This window comes from Kogia breviceps, chromosome 11 (assembly GCF_026419965.1).
Source record: "Kogia breviceps isolate mKogBre1 chromosome 11, mKogBre1 haplotype 1, whole genome shotgun sequence".
Lineage (NCBI taxonomy): Eukaryota > Metazoa > Chordata > Mammalia > Artiodactyla > Physeteridae > Kogia > Kogia breviceps.
The window spans coordinates 45911409-45931676 of record NC_081320.1 but is presented as its reverse complement, the minus strand read 5'-3'; the positions used below and the strand labels follow the sequence as shown (position 1 = coordinate 45931676).

Here is a 20268-nt window from a genome sequence, read left to right as displayed (position 1 = left end):
TAATTAATGATAAAAGGTTTAGTCACCCAAATGTTAACAAGCAGTGAACTCTGCAGCACAGGGGCTAAAAAAGCAGAACTTTATTAGCCTATTACTAATTTTTAAAGTGTAAACATCCCCAACTGTGATTCCACTTTGCAGGGCCACCCCTAGTCCTTTGGGCCAATTAGAAAAAAAGGTGCACACTATGGGCTGAAGGAAGTCTCACACATGCAAGGCTTGATGAGAGACAGATGGATTTCAGCTCTCACTTGAACCCTTGGCCAGATACCTGTGTGCACTTCAACAAACTGCTTAACTATATATGAAGGCCCTGCCTTCACTCCCTGTCTATCTGCTTAGTAACAAGATAAGGAGGCACCAACAAATACCCATTTGCTTCCTTCATTTTATCTCGGACAAGGCTTGAGTTCTACAAGGATATAATCAAGTATGTTTCCTAATATTTTAACAAATAATTCATCTCACCCAATGACAGTCAACCCTAGTACTTATTAGAATCACCTGGTGGAAGTTTAAAAAATACCGATGTCCAGGACTCACTCTAGTCTAGAGGTGAGAGTCCCAGTGCATCAGAATTTCTAGGGGTGGGACCAAGGCAAGAATATTTTAAAACACACACACCCCACAACAGCAGCAATACACATTCGGGTGATCCTGATGCACAGTACGAGTTGAGAATCACTGAGATTGTATTTAACCTATATTCTTTCCACTGCATCGCATCATCACAGTTAAATACAATGTAAGCTCTCAAATTTGTTTGTGCATTTGTTTTATACTCACTTTAGACAGTAAGTTCTTTAGGAGGAGGGACTCACCTTTCAAATATCTTTGGTTCTTCTTTAGCATAGTACCTTGAAATGATAGGTTCTCAATGGACAGTTTATGGTAGAAAAAGAGAAGAGCCAAAGGATACAGGCAAAAATATAAAAAGTGGTTACTCCTAGTGTTGAGATGGGTGACATTACTTTTCTCCTTTTTCCTATCTATATTTTTGGTATATTCTATCATGAACATGCATTACTTTCATTAAAAAGCAAGTTATTAAAAAAAAAACCTGCTAGAATCTTCCAGAATCTCTAGAATAGACAAAGAGCACTGTTTCTCTTTACAGAACAACTGTATTCCTGAAATGTACCCAAGTCATACCCTTATAAAAAGAAGTCAGGAGTCTATAGATAATACTCTCTGGTTAAGCTTTGACTAGTATTTGTTCCTAATAATTCACTTTTCTTTCTGCAATTCCAATGTTTCCTATTTGTTCCAACTCCTGACCCCAAGTGATTAATGATCAATAAACCAATATTTAAATGTCTCAAGTTACATCTTTTTACAGACATAAATTTACTCATTCTTTTAACAAGTAATTTATTGAGCGGCTGCTCCTTACATAACACATTAAAGAAAGAACTGCTGTCCTTACTCTCCGGGAGCTTACAATCTAATTAGAGATACATGGGACAGAATGATATATTTCTGGCACAGATAATAAGTACCATAGGAATGAAATGTAAAGAAAAGTTACTTTGTGTTTACTGGGGACTAAGTGACGAACAACATAAGGAAAGGTAGAAAAGAACAAGCCATGTTTAGGAGTAGAGTGCCTGGCTAGAGAAGACAAACTGAACAAGAAAAGCGGCATTCATAGAAATTTAAAGTGGGATGAGCCTTATGTACCTTCTAATCTAATCCTTCCTATTGCAAGTGTATTCATCCTTTACCTACCAGTTTAAGCCCTAACTCCTCCAAACAGATTCTCTCCATAGCTGTTGGTCCCTGGAGTTACAGACTTCCCTGCAGTCTATTAGGACTCTAAACATCTGAGTATGACCAATCGTCTTTTTTCCAGGCAACCCAAATAAAGGCATTTTAAAAACTGTAAACAGGTATAAAAGTGTTATTTAATATCGTTATTCTCCAATTCTTTCACTAGTAATCTTTTACAAAACTTGTAAACCTGATCGTGCCACACCCTAAAGCCCTTCAGTGATGTCCCATTTTTCTTACAAAAAAAGGCATAAATCTTTTAAATAACCTACAGCTCTTGCAATGTCTGGTCCCTGCTTAGTACTCTTTTTGTTTCTGACGGAGATAAATGTTTCTCCCATCGCTGAGCTGCTTCCTCTGGAACTATCCTCTACTCCTAATTTGACCTAGTTAGCTTCTACTCAACCCAAATCTGTTTTTTTGTTTTTGCTTAGTCTCAAAGAACCGTGTTCCTTTAGGTTAGAGAATTCATCTCGGTTTGTGTTTTATGTATCGTTGGTTTGATTCTTTAACTGATTCTCTCTCCCACTAGAAAATAAAGTCCATAACATCGGGGACGTTGTCATTTACATGCCTGGGAATACCAGGCAATCAGCTGATACTTGTTGAATGAATAATTGTTGTTAGGTTGTCTCCTCCAATTACATAGCAGGCATTCCAAGCCTGCTTTGTCTCTGCTTGTCTGAAAAATCATTTTACTAACTTGTAGCTATTAAGAGACTCTCCACAAACAACTACGCACTGCCCAGAAGGGCCTCGAATTTAAACAGGAAGTAGTTACGTCACTTCCACGGGCCTAGCGCTAGACTGGGAGAGTGGCTCGGGGGTGGCTGGAGGAAGGGACCCGCAGCGCGCGGATGAACTAGCCCGACAAGAATTCAAGTCTCCAACCAAAGCGTTTTGCCTCCAAAGTAGTCCTCAATCTCGGTCAGCTTAGCTACTCCCGCGCAGCTCGAGCGGAGCTTTGGGGGGACGCTAGGCAAACGCTCTGGCCAAAAGGAATGCAGACCCCCCCAACCCCCAAGATCCGCACTCTCCCCACAACGGCAGTTCCAGATCTTGGAACTGGGCAGTTTCGAGCCGGCACCTACCTCCCGAAGCAGCTTTAGGTCCCCCTGCTGGATCTCGTACAGCTGAATGACGCCAGTGCCGCGTGCGAAGTTGCCCATGGTCACAAATTTGGCGCTGCAGGGCACCCACTTACAGTCAAACACCGTGTAATTGAGGCTTTTCTGGATATGGGTGATGATCTGAGGCTTCTCGAAGGCCGACATGGTCCAGCCGATTGATTTCGCCTCCGCCAACAGGCACACTGCCGACAAACCCGGAACAAAACACTAACCTGGAAATCAGACTCCAAACGTCAAGGCTAGTTTGTCCCTCCCGCTTGCCGTACGCGCACGCAGACGCCCTAGCAAGTTGGTTTTAGGTGTCTCACATAATGCCGGATGCTCTACTGAAGGCACAGAGATTTTTCTTCACCAACAACATAGACTTGTTTACGCCCTTACTTTTTACCTTTCGTACATATACAGGTTAGAGATTACAAAACGTTTTGGCTGCGAGCGGCGGGGCAGAGGGTGACCATAAGAATCAGTCATATTTTAGGACAGCCCTTCCCCCTCCCCAACAAACACACACAAACTCCTGCTTCAGGTCCCCTGCATGGGACTTCTTAGGAAAATGGGCGGAGCCCTAGGGCTGGTTGGCGAAGGCTGGGTCCTGCGAGGCGCGCCTGCGCCTTGCAGCCCCGCACGTGTTCGAGCCGGAAGCTTCCGCTGAGGCTGGAGTTTCTTGAGGATGCAAACCGAGATGGAGGCACAGAGTTCCTTGGCCGAGGCCGGCTTCACCCAGGTCACCCGAAAAGGTGGCCGGCGGGCGAAGAAACGGCAGGCTGAGCAGCTGTCCGCGCCGGAGGAGGGCGGGGACGCGTCCCGCATGGACACCGAGGAGGCCCGGCCCGCCAAGAGGCCCGTCTTCCCGCCTCTCTCCGGGGACGGGCTTCTGGTACTGGCGGGGACCGAGGGGCAGGAACGGGGTAGGGGCCAGAGGCGGGTCAGGACGGTGGCCTCTGGGTGATGTTGAAACTTCTTCTGGCGTGAAGCTCTTAGATTGGTGACTCTCCTGATGTTTAATTCGTCCAGGGGGCTTTCATAATCAGCTGTTGTTTCATATCTCCACCCACCCCCTATTCCTCCAGACAGCTCTTGAGTTGTTTTCTTGTATCATAGGGTGGGAAAGAAGAAACCAGAAAAATTCCAGTCCCAGCTAACAGATACACTCCCTTAAAAGAGAATTGGATGAAGATCTTTACTCCTATTGTGGAGCATTTGGGACTTCAGATACGCTTTAACTTGAAATCGAGGAATATAGAAATCAGGGTGAGCATAATATTAACCATTTTCAAACATACTGCGGTTTCTCTTTTCTACGGGGATGAAAAGGCATGAGTAGACTTTCCTTAATGAGGCATATTTTGTTGAATGATTTTCTTCCAGTTTTCTAATATATTTTAGTGTTTGAACTTCTCAAATGACTTCACAATCTGCATGCAACACAATTATTAGTTGAATTCATAAGTTCGGCCTGAAATCATACTAAAATACCAGCTGTGTCTTAGAAGACTTTTAATAATGTTCTGTTTTAATTGAGAAAAGGCTTAGTAAAGAGGTTGTCATAAACATAAGTATTTAAATAAGCAACCAGAGTACTTGCTGCAGTACAGGTGCTATAATAGCATTTTAGTGGTATTTTTTTTTAAAGTATTATTTTAAGAATAAGTGTAAATTATGTATAAATGTGTTTATTTACTTATTCGTTTGTTCATTCCATGATGTTAGTCTAGGAGTTAGACAAAGTTAGTAAACTTTGGGGTATTTTTTTAAAATTAATTATTTATTTTTGGCTCTGTTGGGTCTTCGTTGCTGCGTGCAGACTTTCTCTAGTTGCAACGAGCGGGGGCTACTCTTCATTGCAGTGCGCGGGCTCCTCACTGTGGTGTCTTCTCTTGTTGGGGAGCATGGGCTCTAGGTGCGCTGTCTTCAGTAGTTGTGGCACATGGGCTCAGTTGTGGCTCACGGGCTTAGTTGTGCGCGGCATGTGGGATCTTCGCAGACCAGGGCTCGAACCCGCACCTCCTGCACTGGCAGGCAGATTCCTAACCACTGCGCCATCAGGGAAGCCCGGGGGTTTTTTTCAGGGTGCCAATTTTGTATCAAAATCAGTGACCAAAAGTAATTATATCTTCCTTTTTAACGATTCATTATCAGGACTGGTATAGACTCATCATCTCTGTTGAAGGACTATAATAATGGAATAAAGCAAAGAGGCACCCGTCTGAATAGTTGGCAAAGTTTAAAATACAGAACTTGACAGTAGAATTCCTCTTTGTTCCCATTGGCACTTTAATTCAGGTTTTTATGGCTTTCTGCCAAAACCTCTTGTTTGCTTATAAGTTTCCTTTACCTCATTGCTTTAAACCTCCTTTCACCACTCCATCCTCTATGCCAGAGCCAGATTAATTTTCTCAGACCACACTGGTTTTATTGATATCTTGGTATCTTCAGTATTTCTGAAAGATAAAAGTTTTTGACCGAATTTGCCTTTCAAGTAGGAGTCTCATTCCCAAGTTCTCTCACCATCTCTTTGAACATTTTTCTGTCCGTCATTATGGATGGATTTGCTCTCTGAAGGCCCTCTCCTCCCTACTCCCTTTTTCTTCCTCAGTTTCATCATCTTTCAGGGTCTAGCTCAAGTTCTTTCTCCTTTACCATCAGTCCATTTTTCAATCTTGTCTTCAGGGCCTAAACATTTATTGTGCTTAACTGTGTTATGAATTGTAGCACCATCAATTTGGATTCCACCGATATTTGTTGATACTGCTTTGTGCCAGACACATAGCGGTAGTTTGGCAGGCACTACATCATTTTGGTCTTCAGGACAGCCCTATGAGGTAGATGACATACCCCATCTAACAGATGTGAGGAAACTTGCCAAGGAGTTTCTTGGCCAAAGTCATCAATGCTAGTAGGGACTCTTCCATTCCAACCTCCTTATTTTACAGATGAGAAAACTTAAGACCTAGAGCATTCATGGGACTTGCCTAAAGTCACATATAGAATTGTGACTGGGATCTAGTTTTAAATGTACCATTACACAACCTTGTATGGTTTCAAATTTGTCAAATACATGGTCTCCTCAACTCGATTGTGAGTCTGTGTGGGGGAGGAGAAATGATGGTTTTGGAATCAGATCTGTGTTCAAATCTTATTTTTTCACTTTTTGGTACTTGAGTTTCCTCAAATATAAAAGTATTTATCTTACTTAAATTTAGGTTGACATGAAATTAGAGCTATAGTGTGTCAAGCACCTTTGTAGTACACATCATTTACAGGAATGGGCATTTTATGAATAGCACCTATATCTGTGATTATCAAATAAACTCTTTGAGGGTAGGATCCCCTGCTTAAACCATTCTTGGTAGTTAGTACTAGAGTTGTTGCTTTGGGAAAGAAACTTCAGCACAGGAATGATGGTTGAAGTCGGGAGATTAGATCAGGACTCCCAGGGAGACTGCATTGAAGGGGAAGAGAAGAGGACCAGCTTGGGTGGAGGTGGGCCGAGGATGGAGGTCCTTCAGAATGGGAGCCATTGGAGGAATCTTGCTGGTAACTCCAGAGTCAGATCAGCCTTGGAGTACAGTAAGTCATTTGACAGTCTTTGGGGGGCACTGCCCAGTTCTGGAGTTAGCAAAGTTTTGTTTTGAAAATTAAACACAGTACTTACCAAAAACTGGGTCATAGAGAATATATTGGGGAAGGGTGGCAGTGAAGGAAATTATAATAATTGGAAAGGTGAATCCTAGTAGTTTGTTAGAATATTATCTTTTTCATACTGAGCTATAATTTGTGCTCCCTAGCCCCACCTTTTTTTTTTTTTTTAACAGACTTGTAAAGAAACCAAAGATGTTAGCGCTCTGACAAAAGCAGCTGATTTTGTGAAAGCCTTTCTTCTTGGGTTTCAGGTTGAGGTGAGTGATTTCATGATATCTGAAATGGGGGCTCGGAAAATACGCCAAATGACTGTTTTGATGGATTTGGGCATTTTGTTTGTTTGTTTTTTAATTTGAGTGTTGTAGTTCTACAATTTATGAGAGTTAGCTTAACACTCATTCGCAGGTGCCTGAATGGAAGAGCTTCACAGTATGTATTTCTGTATTGTAGGACGCACTTGCCCTCGTTAGGTTGGATGACCTCTTCCTAGAGTCTTTTGAAATTACAGATGGTGAGTGTATTGTGGTCTTTTCATATGAACTACTGGATGGTACTTTTGTATTGCTTTGTCTTGTACCTGAGTCTCAGCTTTCCAGTCACATCAGTTGAGTCGTATTATTAGCAGCTTTTTCAAAAATGCGTGTTTTGTGTCTTTCAGTAGGGAAATTTGGCTAATGATTAAACTTCCCATGGAAGCGGGTGATGCTCGGATGGCTTCCCTCCTGAGGTCTTGCTTTTCTCATTTAGTTAAGCCCTTAAAGGGAGACCACCTGTCGAGGGCAATAGGAAGAATCGCTGGCAAAGGAGGAAAAACCAAATTCACCATCGAGAACGTGACACGGACACGGATAGTTCTGGCTGATGTGTAAGTGTGTGATCTGGAGAAAATTATTGTCATAATTAAAGTTGATCATTCGCTGGTTTCAAGAAGTGATAAAGATTGTATTTTACGTATAACATAGCCACTAAATCTTTGTCAGGATATGGTTCTGAATGAATAGTTACCTACTTTGAAAACAGATTTAGTTGAGAAAAATCTTAGATATTATAGCTTTTTTCTCAATTAGTAATGAAGGAAATGTTTAGAATCACTGTTAAAAGAAATTATATGACAGGTGAAGATTGAAATAGTATCTCAGGAGAATCTGTTAAATCAGTTGAGGAGAGCAAGGAGTAGGTGTGTTGAATGCCATTGTGAGGCTTTCCTTTAAAAAAGAAAAACATAAATGTATATACACACACATGCGCGTATATATAAAGGCCTTTCATAAAAGGAAGGTGAGCGTTGCACATTGTGGGAAAAACTAGAGAGCAGTTATATGTGAACATCAATAAGATGATACAGGCTTAAAATAAGGGTGCAGGAAGTCAAGCTGGGATTATTACCCTCCGCTGCTGGAGGTTGAAGCCGCTCCGTTGCCAGCTTGGGGTTACTGGCAGATGGCGCAGAGATTATATAATGCCGTGAAGTTGGGAAACGAAGCAGTTGACTGAGAGGAGGAGGGACCTGCCTACTGCTAAATCTAGAAATAATTTTATTTAAAATCATCTCATCTTTGCTCTGAACCAAGGGGCTCACCATTATTTATGGTGAGCATACATTTATAAATATATCAGTGTATGTCTAAGGGTTAACTTAAAATTTACTCATTGAACTAATTTTTTAAACAGCTGTATTACAGTGTGGTTTACATATAATTAAAGCCACCTGTTTTAGGTATATAAGTCAATGGGTTTTTGGCAAATACTCTGCAGTCCTGTGATCCCACTGGGCTCATTTACATCAACCCAAAAGTTCCTTGTGCATCTTTGCAGCCCCTTCCAATTCCCAGGCAATCACTCATCTCCTTTCTGTCACTATGGTTTTGCCTTTTCTTGAAATTCGTATAGGTGGAAATACACAATATGTAGTCTTTGATCCATGGCTTCTTTTAATTAGCGTGTTGTTTCAGGTCTCTCCATTTTGTTGGGGGTTAGTAGTAGGTTTTTTTCAGTGCCAAGTACTGGCGAAAAATGGTACTGTCTTGCAGTTTTTGCTGTAATTGGAATTGCTAATTGGAATCCACATGTTCAACAATTTATATTAGTTGTGATACAGCCATAAGATGGACTGTTATGCACCCATAAATGTTATTTTTGATGAGCTGCTGAAAACCTGGCAAAGATCACAGTAGGATGTGAACAAAATGTAAAACTGAAAACCATTTGTTCCAGATATATTCAGGATATCGAATGGGAAAGAATGTTACCTATGTGTCCTGAGACCTGTATGCCATTCCAACTACTGCCCCATTGCTTTGGTTGTTTTAGCAGCAAAACTACTCACACTGTATGTATCCTTGCTTCTATATCTCCTCATCTTTCATGCTGTACTTCACAGAATTTTGTTTTTATCGAAGTTACACATACACATACTTTAAAAAAATGCCTCCTGTCTGCTTCCATTTCCCCCTCGTCTGAGGGAGGAAATTTCAAGTCTTCAGGTTCAGCTAGCTAACTTGTAAGATTATTTTTCCTCTGTATTTCCAAATATCTTTGTATAGCAGCTTAATTTTTTCCCCTCAGATTCACTGTTGCTTTTCTCCTGTGAAAGAGGAAGATTTCTCTTTTGGACTTCCCCACCTCCGCCGCATGCTCAACCTTTCCAGCGGTCCCGTTTGCTTGCGCCTCCCTCTACACTGTGGGTTTGGTTTGACTCAAGCTCAGTATTACCTGAGCATGAAATCGGTGCTCAGCTGAGCCAGGTGGTGTACTGTGGTTACTTTATCTGTCCTCTGCAACTTTGTTGTCACGTGAAGAAATAATTCTTATGTTTCTGTGTGCTTTCTCAATATTTCAGCATACTAATTAAATAGAAAGCCATACATTGTCTATATCTCCACTTGGTGGACTCAGATGCATCAGACATGTTAGAAATCTCCCCTGGAGCTTTCTGTTCCAGAAGCACTGCTACCCTCTGCCTGGCACACAGCTGCCAAGCCATCCTGGCTCCTTCTTTCACCATTGCCCCTTTGGTGTTTGAATCCCTCGGTTCTTGGATTCTTTGTCCTGCGTCCTCCTTGTTTTGGTGGCGTAGGTAGTCCTGGAGCTCACTTAGCACAGGAAGGACATTTTGTGAGACCTGGTTGGGAAAGATGTCTTCTATTCTGGCCGAGTATACAAATCTGTTGTACATCATTCTCATTCAGAATTCCTTCCTGCAACTTAATCTTCTAATCCTTCTATTCAGTTTTCTTAACATCCTGTTGTTGATTCATGAGTGCCTGAAAATTGCTTTTCTAATCTCACTGGTTTGGGGGGTTTTTTTGGTTTTTCTTCTTTTCTCCCTGCACTTTCTGTTTCTGTACTGCTTTATTCCGCTTGCTGGTTGTGCCTTCTACTCTTTTGCACCGGATGCTTTCCTCGGATTCTGGTTCCTCAGTGTGGGCGTCATATGTTAAGAGTGGGGCCATAAGGAGCAGACTAGAAACCTGGGCTTGGGATGCTTGCGGGTGGGCTATAGGGATGGGGGGCTGGTGGCCTCTAGGCTTCACTTAGGGTGATTGCCAGGCTGTTTCTTTGGGGAAACCCTGATGTCAGTATCTTTAGTCTTTCCCACTGAGCAGGCCAGGTTCCCCAGAGAAGTATTCTCCAGTCTCTCTGCTGACAGACTTTTGGAGCCCGGTTACGGAAGACAGTTGGAAGTCTCGCCGCTTATTGTGCAGACGTTTGCTTGACATTGCCCCTGTTTTCATCATGGTGCTCCTACTTCCACTGTGTCGGGTGCCCCTGGACCGGACCCCAGGTCTTTCACCTTCTGCAGTGAGCAGCCCCACCCCTGAATTTTACCAGAGTTACAGAGGGGTAGTAAGGTGGTTGCCTGGTCGCCCGGAGTGGGGAAGGAAACCTAGGGATCATCCTGAACAGACTTTAACTAATTCTCTTGTTTTTAGCATCATTTTTACCCCAATTTCAGACATGCCTGAGCCTTTGGAAGGGAGAGGGTTCTGTTTGACGCCCCCCCCTGAAGATTTTGGTGTCAGTTTACTAAGTTTACTGATATTTTGGAAGATGGGCTTAGAAAAGCAAAATGCTATATTGTCAGTCTAATTTGAACTATTCGGCAAGGAATGCCCATTAAAAAGGTCTGGATGATCTCCAGAGAGGATTGAAGAAATTTAAACAATCTTAAATCTTTTTTTAAAATTTATTTTAATTTATTTATATTTGGCTGTGTTGGGTCTTCATTGCTGCGCGCAGGCTTACTCTAGTTGCAGTGAGCGGGCTTCTCATTGCGGTGACTACGGTAGCTCTAGGCACGTGGGCTCAGTTGAGGCTCACGGGCTCTAGAGCACAGGAGTTGTGGCACACAGGCTTAGTTGCTCCGCGGCATGTGGGATCCTCCCTGAGCAGGGCTCGAACCCGTGTCCCCTGCAGTGGCGGGCAGATTCTTAACCACTGCGGCACCAGGAAAGTCCCTAAATAATCTTTAGAAAGCTTTGCAGTTAAAATACAAATATGTTTTAACTAAGTACAGTATTACCTGCATCTGGGTACTTTAATATTCCCAGCTCTGCCAGTGTGTCATCTTGGACAGGTGTTTTGATTTCTCACTAACTTGTTTCCTCGTATGTAAAGTGGGAATAACTTCTGCCTCATAAAGCTCATGCGAGGATTAAATGAGAACATGTATGTAAAGCCCTAGCGTATTGGAGAGCACTCAGTGGATAGGAGCCATTATTCACCAAGGGTCTTAAAGAACTGAGTTTTGTTTTTTAATTTTTTATGTCTTACCCTCATAATTTTTTACTGGGATATAATGCACTTATCATTCCCTTCAGAGTGGTTTTCAGTATACTTAAAGAGTAGTGCAACCATCACCACCGCCTTTATTTAGGCATCTGTATCTATCATGAGTTTCCAGAGTTTCTGGATCATGGGACTTAGTTAAGGAAATGCTTTTTGTTGCTAACCTGTCTCACTTTATCTCTTGCAGGAAAGTTCACATCCTTGGTTCTTTCCAAAACATCAAGATGGCAAGAACTGCCATTTGCAATCTCATCCTGGGTAACAGCAGTTTCTTCCTATGGTGTTTTCTCTGAAAGAAAAGAACAGGGAATTTGGGAACTCAGATCACATTTGCAGATCACTTTAGGGTCAGGGTGATGATAAAGGTAGCAAGCAGAAACTCTTGGGGGTTGGCAAATGTGGGCCCAGAGAGAAAGCAGGAATATTTTTGCTTGGGTTCCATCTGCAAACCCAAGAGAAAGGGTTTATTGGATTACATTGCTTACATCATCGCTGCGTCCCCTGATAAGGTGCACTAGGGAGCCCTTCCAGAATAGCAGGCAGCATTGTTTTGGGTTCAGCCAAAAGGGAGGGAACTGCTGAGCAGCATCAGTCAGTCATCTTAATTGACTTACTTAGTCCCATTTTCAAACCACGAAGTACAGTCACCTGTGGTCAGAGCCGTGGGTTGTAGCACTTGCTCGGGAAATGTGTGGGATTCACTGTGGTGCCCAGGTCTGACTGGCTGCTTCTCGAAACATTTTGACAACTTGGTGTCTTTGGCTGTTAGGATTTAAAATGTTCTTTGGAGAATATTTATGTGGTTTCCTTTATGGTTCTTTTGTTGATTTAAGGTAGATCGAGTGGGAAATGTCCCTATCCTTTGTAGAGTTGCAGACCATTTTCCATGTAGCATCTATATGTATATGTGTGGATAAGCTTTTTTATTTTCTCCTGCAGGAAATCCTCCATCAAAGGTTTATGGCAATATTCGTGCTGTGGCTAGCAGAGCGGCAGACCGATTCTGATTTCAAATAAGAGACTTTTTATCTTGTCTTTGAACTCTAGAGAAAAAGCCTTTCCCCTCTACAAGTGGTCACCAGACACCATGTGAAGAACTTTTCAGTCATGGATACCATTATATACTAGCACATTAAGTATAATTTATTTTTTCCATTTTAAGTCACATGTAGATTTGCATAGTTTATAATCCTCTCATTTGTAGGGAAACTTATTTAAAAAAACAGTTCTGTATTAGCTTCTAAGTTTTTTGTTTATAAATTTATAAAAAGTTATTCTCTATGAGTTGTAATTAAAAGAATTATCTCAGAAAACCTCTCTGACTTGTGACCCTTAATACTGGATGGTGTGTAAATATTTTAGACCCAGGTCATAGGAGCAGTTTGGATATACTCTGTGAACCAAGGAAGGCTAATATTTGTACCTATTTTTGCAGTTTGTAAAATTAAAGGCTACATCACAAGGTTGATGTGAGGAAAGAGTTTTATTTTTTTAATAATTGTTTAATGAAACCCGTCAGACCTTACCAGTTGTTTGGGTATACTTCTAAGTAGTAAAGGTGAAATATGATAAAAATATTTTTACCCCTAAGAAAACTACTATATTCTGCAAATGTAATAGATTGTTTTAACAGGTGTCTGCCTAAATGTTCTGATTTATATTATGCATTTTTTAAATGAAAGAAACCTACTTCATTAAACTGTGTGATGTTATTCTCTTGTACATCTCTACAACCCTTGACCAAAACTTTAAACTTTAATGATAGGAGTATTAGGAAGTACATGTAAGAACTAGAAAAAGTGTTTTTAAGTATTGCTATTAAGCTTTCTATTAGTTACGTGTGCCACTGTCCCAAACTAGTTTGTACATTGCCTTGGGATTAGATATACTTAATATTACAGTGGGAATCCAGTGGGAAATTGCTGGAAATGTCCCAGCAGTAATTTTTTTATCCTTTGGCAACACAACAGCATGGAGAGTGTATGTGTATGTTGATATCATTTTACTCATATCCTTGTGAAAAGGAATCTGTTGGGACTGTCTTATCCTGGAGCCTGCAAAGGCTTCAGGAGGTACTTGCCTACCCACCACGCTTTGTCCAGGAAGTTATATGCAAAATTGTGAGTACTTAGGGTGTACTTTTCTAAGGAATGGGTCCACAGTTTGAATCAGGTTTCCAAAGCGCTTGGCTGAGATGAAGCATTGCTATGTAACCATAAACATTTTGTGTTGATTCTTACAGAGCATAATTTTGATGGGAAAAACACGGGTTTTCTGTGTTAAAGTGAAGTAATCTTTTGGTATTGTTTGCATTTACTTCCTTTTGAAGATTTCTTACGTAGTTAGAACTATCAGTAATATAAGAGCAAATATATTTCTTTGGCAGTTGCTAAAATTTGGGATACTGAACTTTTACCGTCTTGAGTTTTGGGCCTCCCCCTGGGCAAACATCCCCAACCCCCAGGGAATCAGCACTGCTTGGGGCTTGAAAGGGAAACAAAATGCTAGAGGAAACTCAGCTAATTCCTGGAATGGAATAATGAAGAAAAAAGAGGTAATAAATCTGACTACATCACAGTGGTAGTTGCAGTGGGAGTTGATCTTGACCTGGATCAAATCACTTCTTCAAATTCTTCTCGAAGGCCTGGACATGAAATCTAATACCGAAAACCTTAGTGATGCTTATCTGTATTTCTATGGCATCTGTCATGCTATCCTGTGATTATTTTAGTGTCTGCCTCCCACCCTAAAGCCTCTGATCTTTAGATTCTCAGTATCTAGTACAATTTCGGACACATATAACAGTTTATTAACATATTAATTGCTACTTGGCTGGGGAACGGGCATGAAAGAGGAGTATTTTCTTAGATATTCAGTGGCCAGTAAGGGAGGAGACCTTGGTGTTTCCTCCTAGTCGTTCCAGAAGATTTGGACTCCAGTTCTCATCCTATCTACAGAAGAAAGCTCATGTTCATTGAGCATCTGGGAAAGAGACCTGATTTTCCTGATTCCAGAGCCGTGGGACAGCAGGCTTAATGTTACTGAGTACATGGTGACAGTGTACATAACCATCCTACAACTTGCAAAATGGTTGTATTATACAAATGTTAATTACTCACTTGGTGAAAGAAATCAGTAATCTTCAAAGACACCAGTAATCTGAAGGAGGTTTAGGAGAGCAAGGACTCGCTAATTTGATCTGGTTAGCTGATACATTTATAATGCCCAAGGTTAGTAAAAGGTTGAAGTGGCAGTGGACTTTAGCTTAAAATGTGATCTAATTTAATGAGCGATTTTTGAACATGTGGGAATTTTTGAAGACTAAGAATTGTTTGAAGGACTTCCCTGGTGGTGCAGTGGTTAAGAATCCGCCTGCCAACGCAGGGGACGCCGGTTCGAGCCCTGGTCTGGGAAGAGCCCACATGCCGCGCAGCAACTAAGCCAGTGCACCACAACTACTGAGCCTGTGCTCTGGAGCATGCGAGCCACAACTACTGAAGCCTGCACGCCTAGAGCGTGTGCTCCGCAATAAGAGAAGCCTGTGCACCCCAACGAAGGGTGGCCCCCGCTCGCTACAACTAGAGAGAGCCCACGTGCAGCAGCGAAGACCCAATACAGCAAAAAAAAAAAAAAAAAAAAAAAATCCATTCTATAAAACAAAAAAAAATTGTTTCAAGACATACATGATCTTGAACAGCATTTCTAAGTCCTGGAAAGTATCCAGAAAGATTTCTACCATCTTGACTACTCTTTTAAACTGTGGTAAATTATACATGATTCACCATTCTAGTCATTTCGGACTGTACAGCTCAGTGACATTAAGTACGTTCTCATGTAACCATCATCCACCATTTCGAGAACTTTTATCTTCCCCATCTGACAGTGTGTCCAATTCAACACTAACTAACTACTTCCTCCTCCTCCTGGCCCTTGGGAACCACCATTCTACTTTCTATGAGTCTGACAACCAGGAACTTACATAAAAAATACAGTATTTGTTCTTTTGTGACTGGCTCTTTTTTATTAGCATGTCTTCAAAGTTCATCCGTGTTATAGCATGTGTCAAACTTTCCTTTTATGGCTGAATAACGTCACATTGTATGTATATACCACATTTTGATTATCCATCTGTCATGGATGTTTTGGTTGCTTTCAAGTTTTGGCTATTGTGAATAATGCCTCTATGAACATGGGTGTGCAAACACTTCTAGTCCCTGCTGTCACTTCTCTTGGGCAAGTATCCAGAAGTGGAATTGCTGGGTCATATGGTAAATCTGTGCTTAATTTGAGGAACCATTATACCATTTTTCCACAATGACTACACCATTCGATATCCACACCAGCAACACAAGCCTTCCAGATGCTTCATATCCTTACCAACACTTTTATTTTGCTAATGGCAATGCTAATGGGTATGAAGTGGTATCTTGTTTTAATTTGCATCTCCATGACTAGTGATATTGAGCATCTTTTCATGTGGTGTTGGCCATTTGTTTATCTTTCTGGAGAAATACCTATTCACGTCCTTTTGCCCACTTTTTAATCAGGTGGTTTTTGAGTCTAGTCTTTACATATTCTAGATAGCAATCTCTTAGCAGATAACATGATTTACAAATATTTTCTCCCATTCCGTACATTGCTGTTTCACTTTGTCATCTTTTCTACTCTAAAGACCATTAGAACTAGGTAAAGGGAGACCTAGGGTTTAAAATGTTAACTATTGGTTTAGGCCTAACTAACCTATACTTCTAGTTCAAAGAGCCAGGGAATCCAGTGCACAGCACCTCATAACTAGTGCATGCCTGACAATATCGGTGTTTTGGGTATAAAACACCAAGAACCCATAATTCATCTGGGCCAGGTACATCATTTCCCGTCACAAGAACCTCAAGTGCTTATTACAGTGCAGGCATGGCGTAGGAACCCTACAGAGTTGTTGAATGAATAAAAGTCTCAAAATTATCCTAATGCTTACCTTTTATGAAGAGTGAGAAAGTAGTGGATAGAATTTAACATCACAACCTATAGAAACAAGGTGTCTCCTATTACCTAATTCATTGATTATGTATGTATTTATTAAACACTAAAAACTAGGCAGAATCTAGACAACCAGGTCTATCAGTGAACAAGGGACAGAAAGCCTGCCCTTGGGGAGCTTTCATTCGTGTCATTTCCATAACCAGGGAAGACAAATAGAAAATGCTTAAGTGAAACATGTCAGAAGAGGTTAAATGCTATGGAAGAAAACAGAGTGGGGGAAAGGAGAATCAGGTGTATTAGTGTGTTTAAATGGTGGCCAGGAGAGTTCCTGTTGAACCAGGACACGGCTGAAACCCTTGGAAGCATTCCCTGTGGGTAGCCTGTTGGGGAAGAGACGGTGCACAGGCCTACAGAGGAAGCACGCCAAAGGCTTGGGGAAGCACGGAGGCAAAGGAGGCCGGAAGCAGAGGAAGGGTGACACACCGGGTTCTGCAGGTCATTGTGATGACTTGTGTTTTCACCCAGTGACAGGGCAGACTTACTTATGGCTCATAGTCAAAGATCAAATGTCAACCTACTAGAGTTTTTAAAAAATCTGAACGAATGAAAAAAGATTATCCAATGGCTGGGAAAGCCTGAAGACCACTGTGAATACACTCAATCAAGTTTCAAATATTTTATTTTCTTATTCATACAGTATGAAGTTTTCTAAAGATCCCACAACATGATGTTTCATGCAGAAGAAAAACTAAACATTCAACATAAACCATCCCTCCCCACCCACCCACCCACACACGCTAAAAAAAAAAAAAAAAAAAAAAAAAGAAGAAAAAAAACCCCTCAGTCCCCAGTAAGGAAATAATGTTTGCACTATTTTTCTGTAATGCCAGCCAAGATATGCACAAGCAAGAGAAATAGAAAGCATTTGCTAAAATATTTGTAACAAATACTTATGTACAAAAAATTCACAAAAGACTAGTTCCCCCCTTGAAGCAGAGCACATGGCAGTTGACACTGGAACAGATCAAACCACTGGCTGGGATTATAAGCCACGTACTGATCCAGAGGAAGAAAGTTACATGTAGTGGAGATTTTCAGTTTGAACATTAACATTTCCAAAGTTTGGCAACATTATGTTTTAAAATTATGCAAATTATGTAAACAAGAGGTACATATTTTAAATCGATCTACATGCAAAACTCCATGTCATGCAAGGACACCAAGCACCGGGATTTCTCTCACAGACAGAGCCCATGGCGTGCAGCACTCAGTTGAAGGAACAGCGATGGCAGGCAGGTGTGCCCAAATTAAGATTCTTTCCTCTTGATTCAACCTGCCTTTTCCCACTCATGATTATAAAACCAGTTTTCTAGAAAAACTATATAGGGAAAGACTACAGTCCTACAAAGCTAACCAGAATGTCTTCTTCCAGCCAATAGTACCTTTGCAGAAAAGGGAAGGGATAATATCAAATGGTGGAACATGGTACACTACTTTTATATCACACAAATTTATTAAGTTACCTGTTACATATGTGGGCAAATCAAGAACACCATGATGCACTCTCTATGCCTTGTGGTAACGAAATTTAAGAGGTATAAATTTGGATATAATTTTGCTCTTCTGTGGCATATAGATTAGTAAGGTTTCTCCCATGTAAGTCATAAATAAGTATATGTGGGTATGTATAGATACACACATGCACATTAAACATCACCAGTTTTAGATTAGCTGCAAGTCTTTTGAAACAGAGAAAGGAAATGTATGGTTTAAACCTAAGTTTAATGACAATTTACCACCCATGTAATGAAACAAATAAACGGATATCCTACCTAAGCAGTTACATGATTATTTCAGGAACTCTTCAATAAGTCATGTCCGAGATAAATCAGGATTGCCTCAGATAGCTTCTGTCCTTTACGAATAAGATCACAACAAACTGACACTTACTCAGGGACATCTAATGAATGTAATGGCTCCTAGTTATGAAGTAACAGAATGAGGTGGCCATAAGCTCTGTGCTGTTACTATATGAACACAAGAGGAGCAGCACTGAGCTATACTTTCTGCTCAAGCAGAGTTGTAGTCAAAGCTGCACAGCAATGAGACACAGTCCCTGGAAATATATCACAGGTATAAATAAAGTTACAAACTCCTTTGTTACAAAAATGTAATCAAGGTAAATAATAAGATGTTAACAAATGCTTTGTCAATCTCTCAAAAGAGAAAGAGCAGGAAAAGGAAAATAGCTGGCCTAACACCTGGCTCAAATTGTACAATCTTCAATCTATATATAAAACTGTGTGAAATAAAAGTAAGGATGTTGAATGTTCTGCTTGGCACTTTTGTACTCTTATCATTTTGTTTCTGAATCAAGTATATTAAATTAAAGCCAACCTACTACACATATAGAAAGCTACATATATCTATATATAAATATTTACATATGTATATATAGATACTTTCTTGTTATAAAAGATGAAGAAAAATAAATTAAAAAGCCAACCCCTTCCCTTTCTTCACCACATTGATATGCTCTTTTCATGCTGCTGTCCTTCAGCTTTAAAGTGCTACACTGAGTTATTGAGAGAATAAGAGTTCAATAACACTTAGTTGGCTTCATGAGGCTCATGTTGGAAAATGTGGCTTCACAGAGAAAAATACTTCCATTTAAATACACAGAGAGCATTGCTGGACGTCTTGAGCAGATCTTCAGAGATGGAGAAGAAAGCAAAAGTGTTGGGTGGTACTCTTTACAGAAGAGTCACACGTCTACCACCATCTTTTTGTGAATATCGAGGCCGCCTACAACCTGCAACAGAAAGAACAAATCAAACTTGACCAGGTTCGACGGACTCCTTTGTACTAGTCTAACCACTTTACCAAAACTTACAGCTTAAAAAACATACTACTTTAGCCATTTCCAGAAGCTGTTGTTTTTATTTATTTATTTATTTATTTTTATTTATTTTGCGGTATGCGGGCCTCTCACTGTTGTGGCCTCTCCCGTTGCGGAGCACAGGCTCCGGACGCGCAGGCTCAGCGGCCATGGCTCACAGGCCCAGCCGCTCCACGGCATGTGGGATCTTCCCAGACCGGGGCACGAACCTGTGTCCCCTGCATCGGCAGTCGGACTCTCAACCACTGCGCCACCAGGGAAGCCCGAAGCTGTTGTTTTAAAAAACCTGCATTGCCTTTTGTTAGAACTTTCATGGCTTCTTTCTTCTAGGATAACATTTTCTTGTGTTCTAGCACTAGGGCTGGCAAATTTTTCTGTAAAGGGCTAGGCAGTAAATATTTCAAGCTCTGTAGGCCATGTATAGTTTCTCTTGAATTTTTTTCTCCCATTTTTTGTTTTTTTTAAACACCACTTTAAAATGAAAAATCTTTTTTAGCTCAAAAATATACAAAACAGGCCACATGCAGGATTTGGCTCACTCTTTCGTCTGTTGTTTCGACATGGCCTTTAGTAGTTTAATATTAAACGATAACCAGATGTTACCATAAAAACTGTCAGAAACCAAATGCAGGCTTCACTGTCAGTCTATTCTAGAATATATAAAAAAGTAACAAATGAATAAAATTTTCTGCACATTACTTTCCCATGCAGTTGAATACTTGTAAAGTTGTTACAGACACCTCAGTGAATAAGGGCATGGCCATGTGAAGTGCAATTACCTGTATTATTATTATTTGGGGGATAAGTTTTATTAAGTATAAACTACATAAAGAAAGTAAACCATAAATGTTCACAGCCTGATGAATTTTCAGAGTGAAAACCCAAGTAAACAGCAGCCAGGGAGGGCATCACCGGGGCTCTTCTGTGGCCCCCTTCCCGCACTGGCCACCTCCCTCCTCCCAGGCCACCGCCCACCAGAGGTGGTCACTATCATGATTTAACACCATAGCTTACTCTGGTCTGCTTTTATACATTTTATAAATGAAATCTTTTGTGTCT

General features: G+C 40.9%; 3 protein-coding genes across 3 annotated transcripts in view; 1 reads left to right on the top strand and 2 right to left on the bottom strand.

The window, feature by feature from the left end:
• DNAAF10 (dynein axonemal assembly factor 10) overlaps positions 1-3779 on the bottom strand; it is a 28737-nt gene extending 24958 nt beyond the window's left edge. The window contains exon 1 of the mRNA XM_059079963.2: positions 2862-3779. Within this exon, the coding sequence (XP_058935946.1) occupies positions 2862-3044 (183 nt within the window). The 5' untranslated portion in view covers positions 3045-3779. The remainder of the gene's footprint in view (positions 1-2861) is intronic.
• Positions 3476-14948, top strand: PNO1 (partner of NOB1 homolog). The gene is made up of 7 exons (XM_059079966.2): positions 3476-3777; positions 4002-4151; positions 6716-6799; positions 6993-7053; positions 7290-7407; positions 11518-11588; positions 12270-14948. The coding sequence occupies exons 1-7, from the start codon at positions 3571-3573 to the stop codon at positions 12335-12337; spliced, it is 759 nt and encodes a 252-aa protein (XP_058935949.1). The 5' UTR covers positions 3476-3570; the 3' UTR covers positions 12338-14948.
• Positions 14949-17113: 2165 nt separating this feature from the next.
• PPP3R1 (protein phosphatase 3 regulatory subunit B, alpha) overlaps positions 17114-20268 on the bottom strand; it is a 60402-nt gene continuing 57247 nt past the window's right edge. Inside the window, exon 6 of the mRNA XM_059079967.2 lies at positions 17114-19122. Within this exon, the coding sequence (XP_058935950.1) occupies positions 19075-19122 (48 nt within the window). The 3' untranslated portion in view covers positions 17114-19074. The remainder of the gene's footprint in view (positions 19123-20268) is intronic.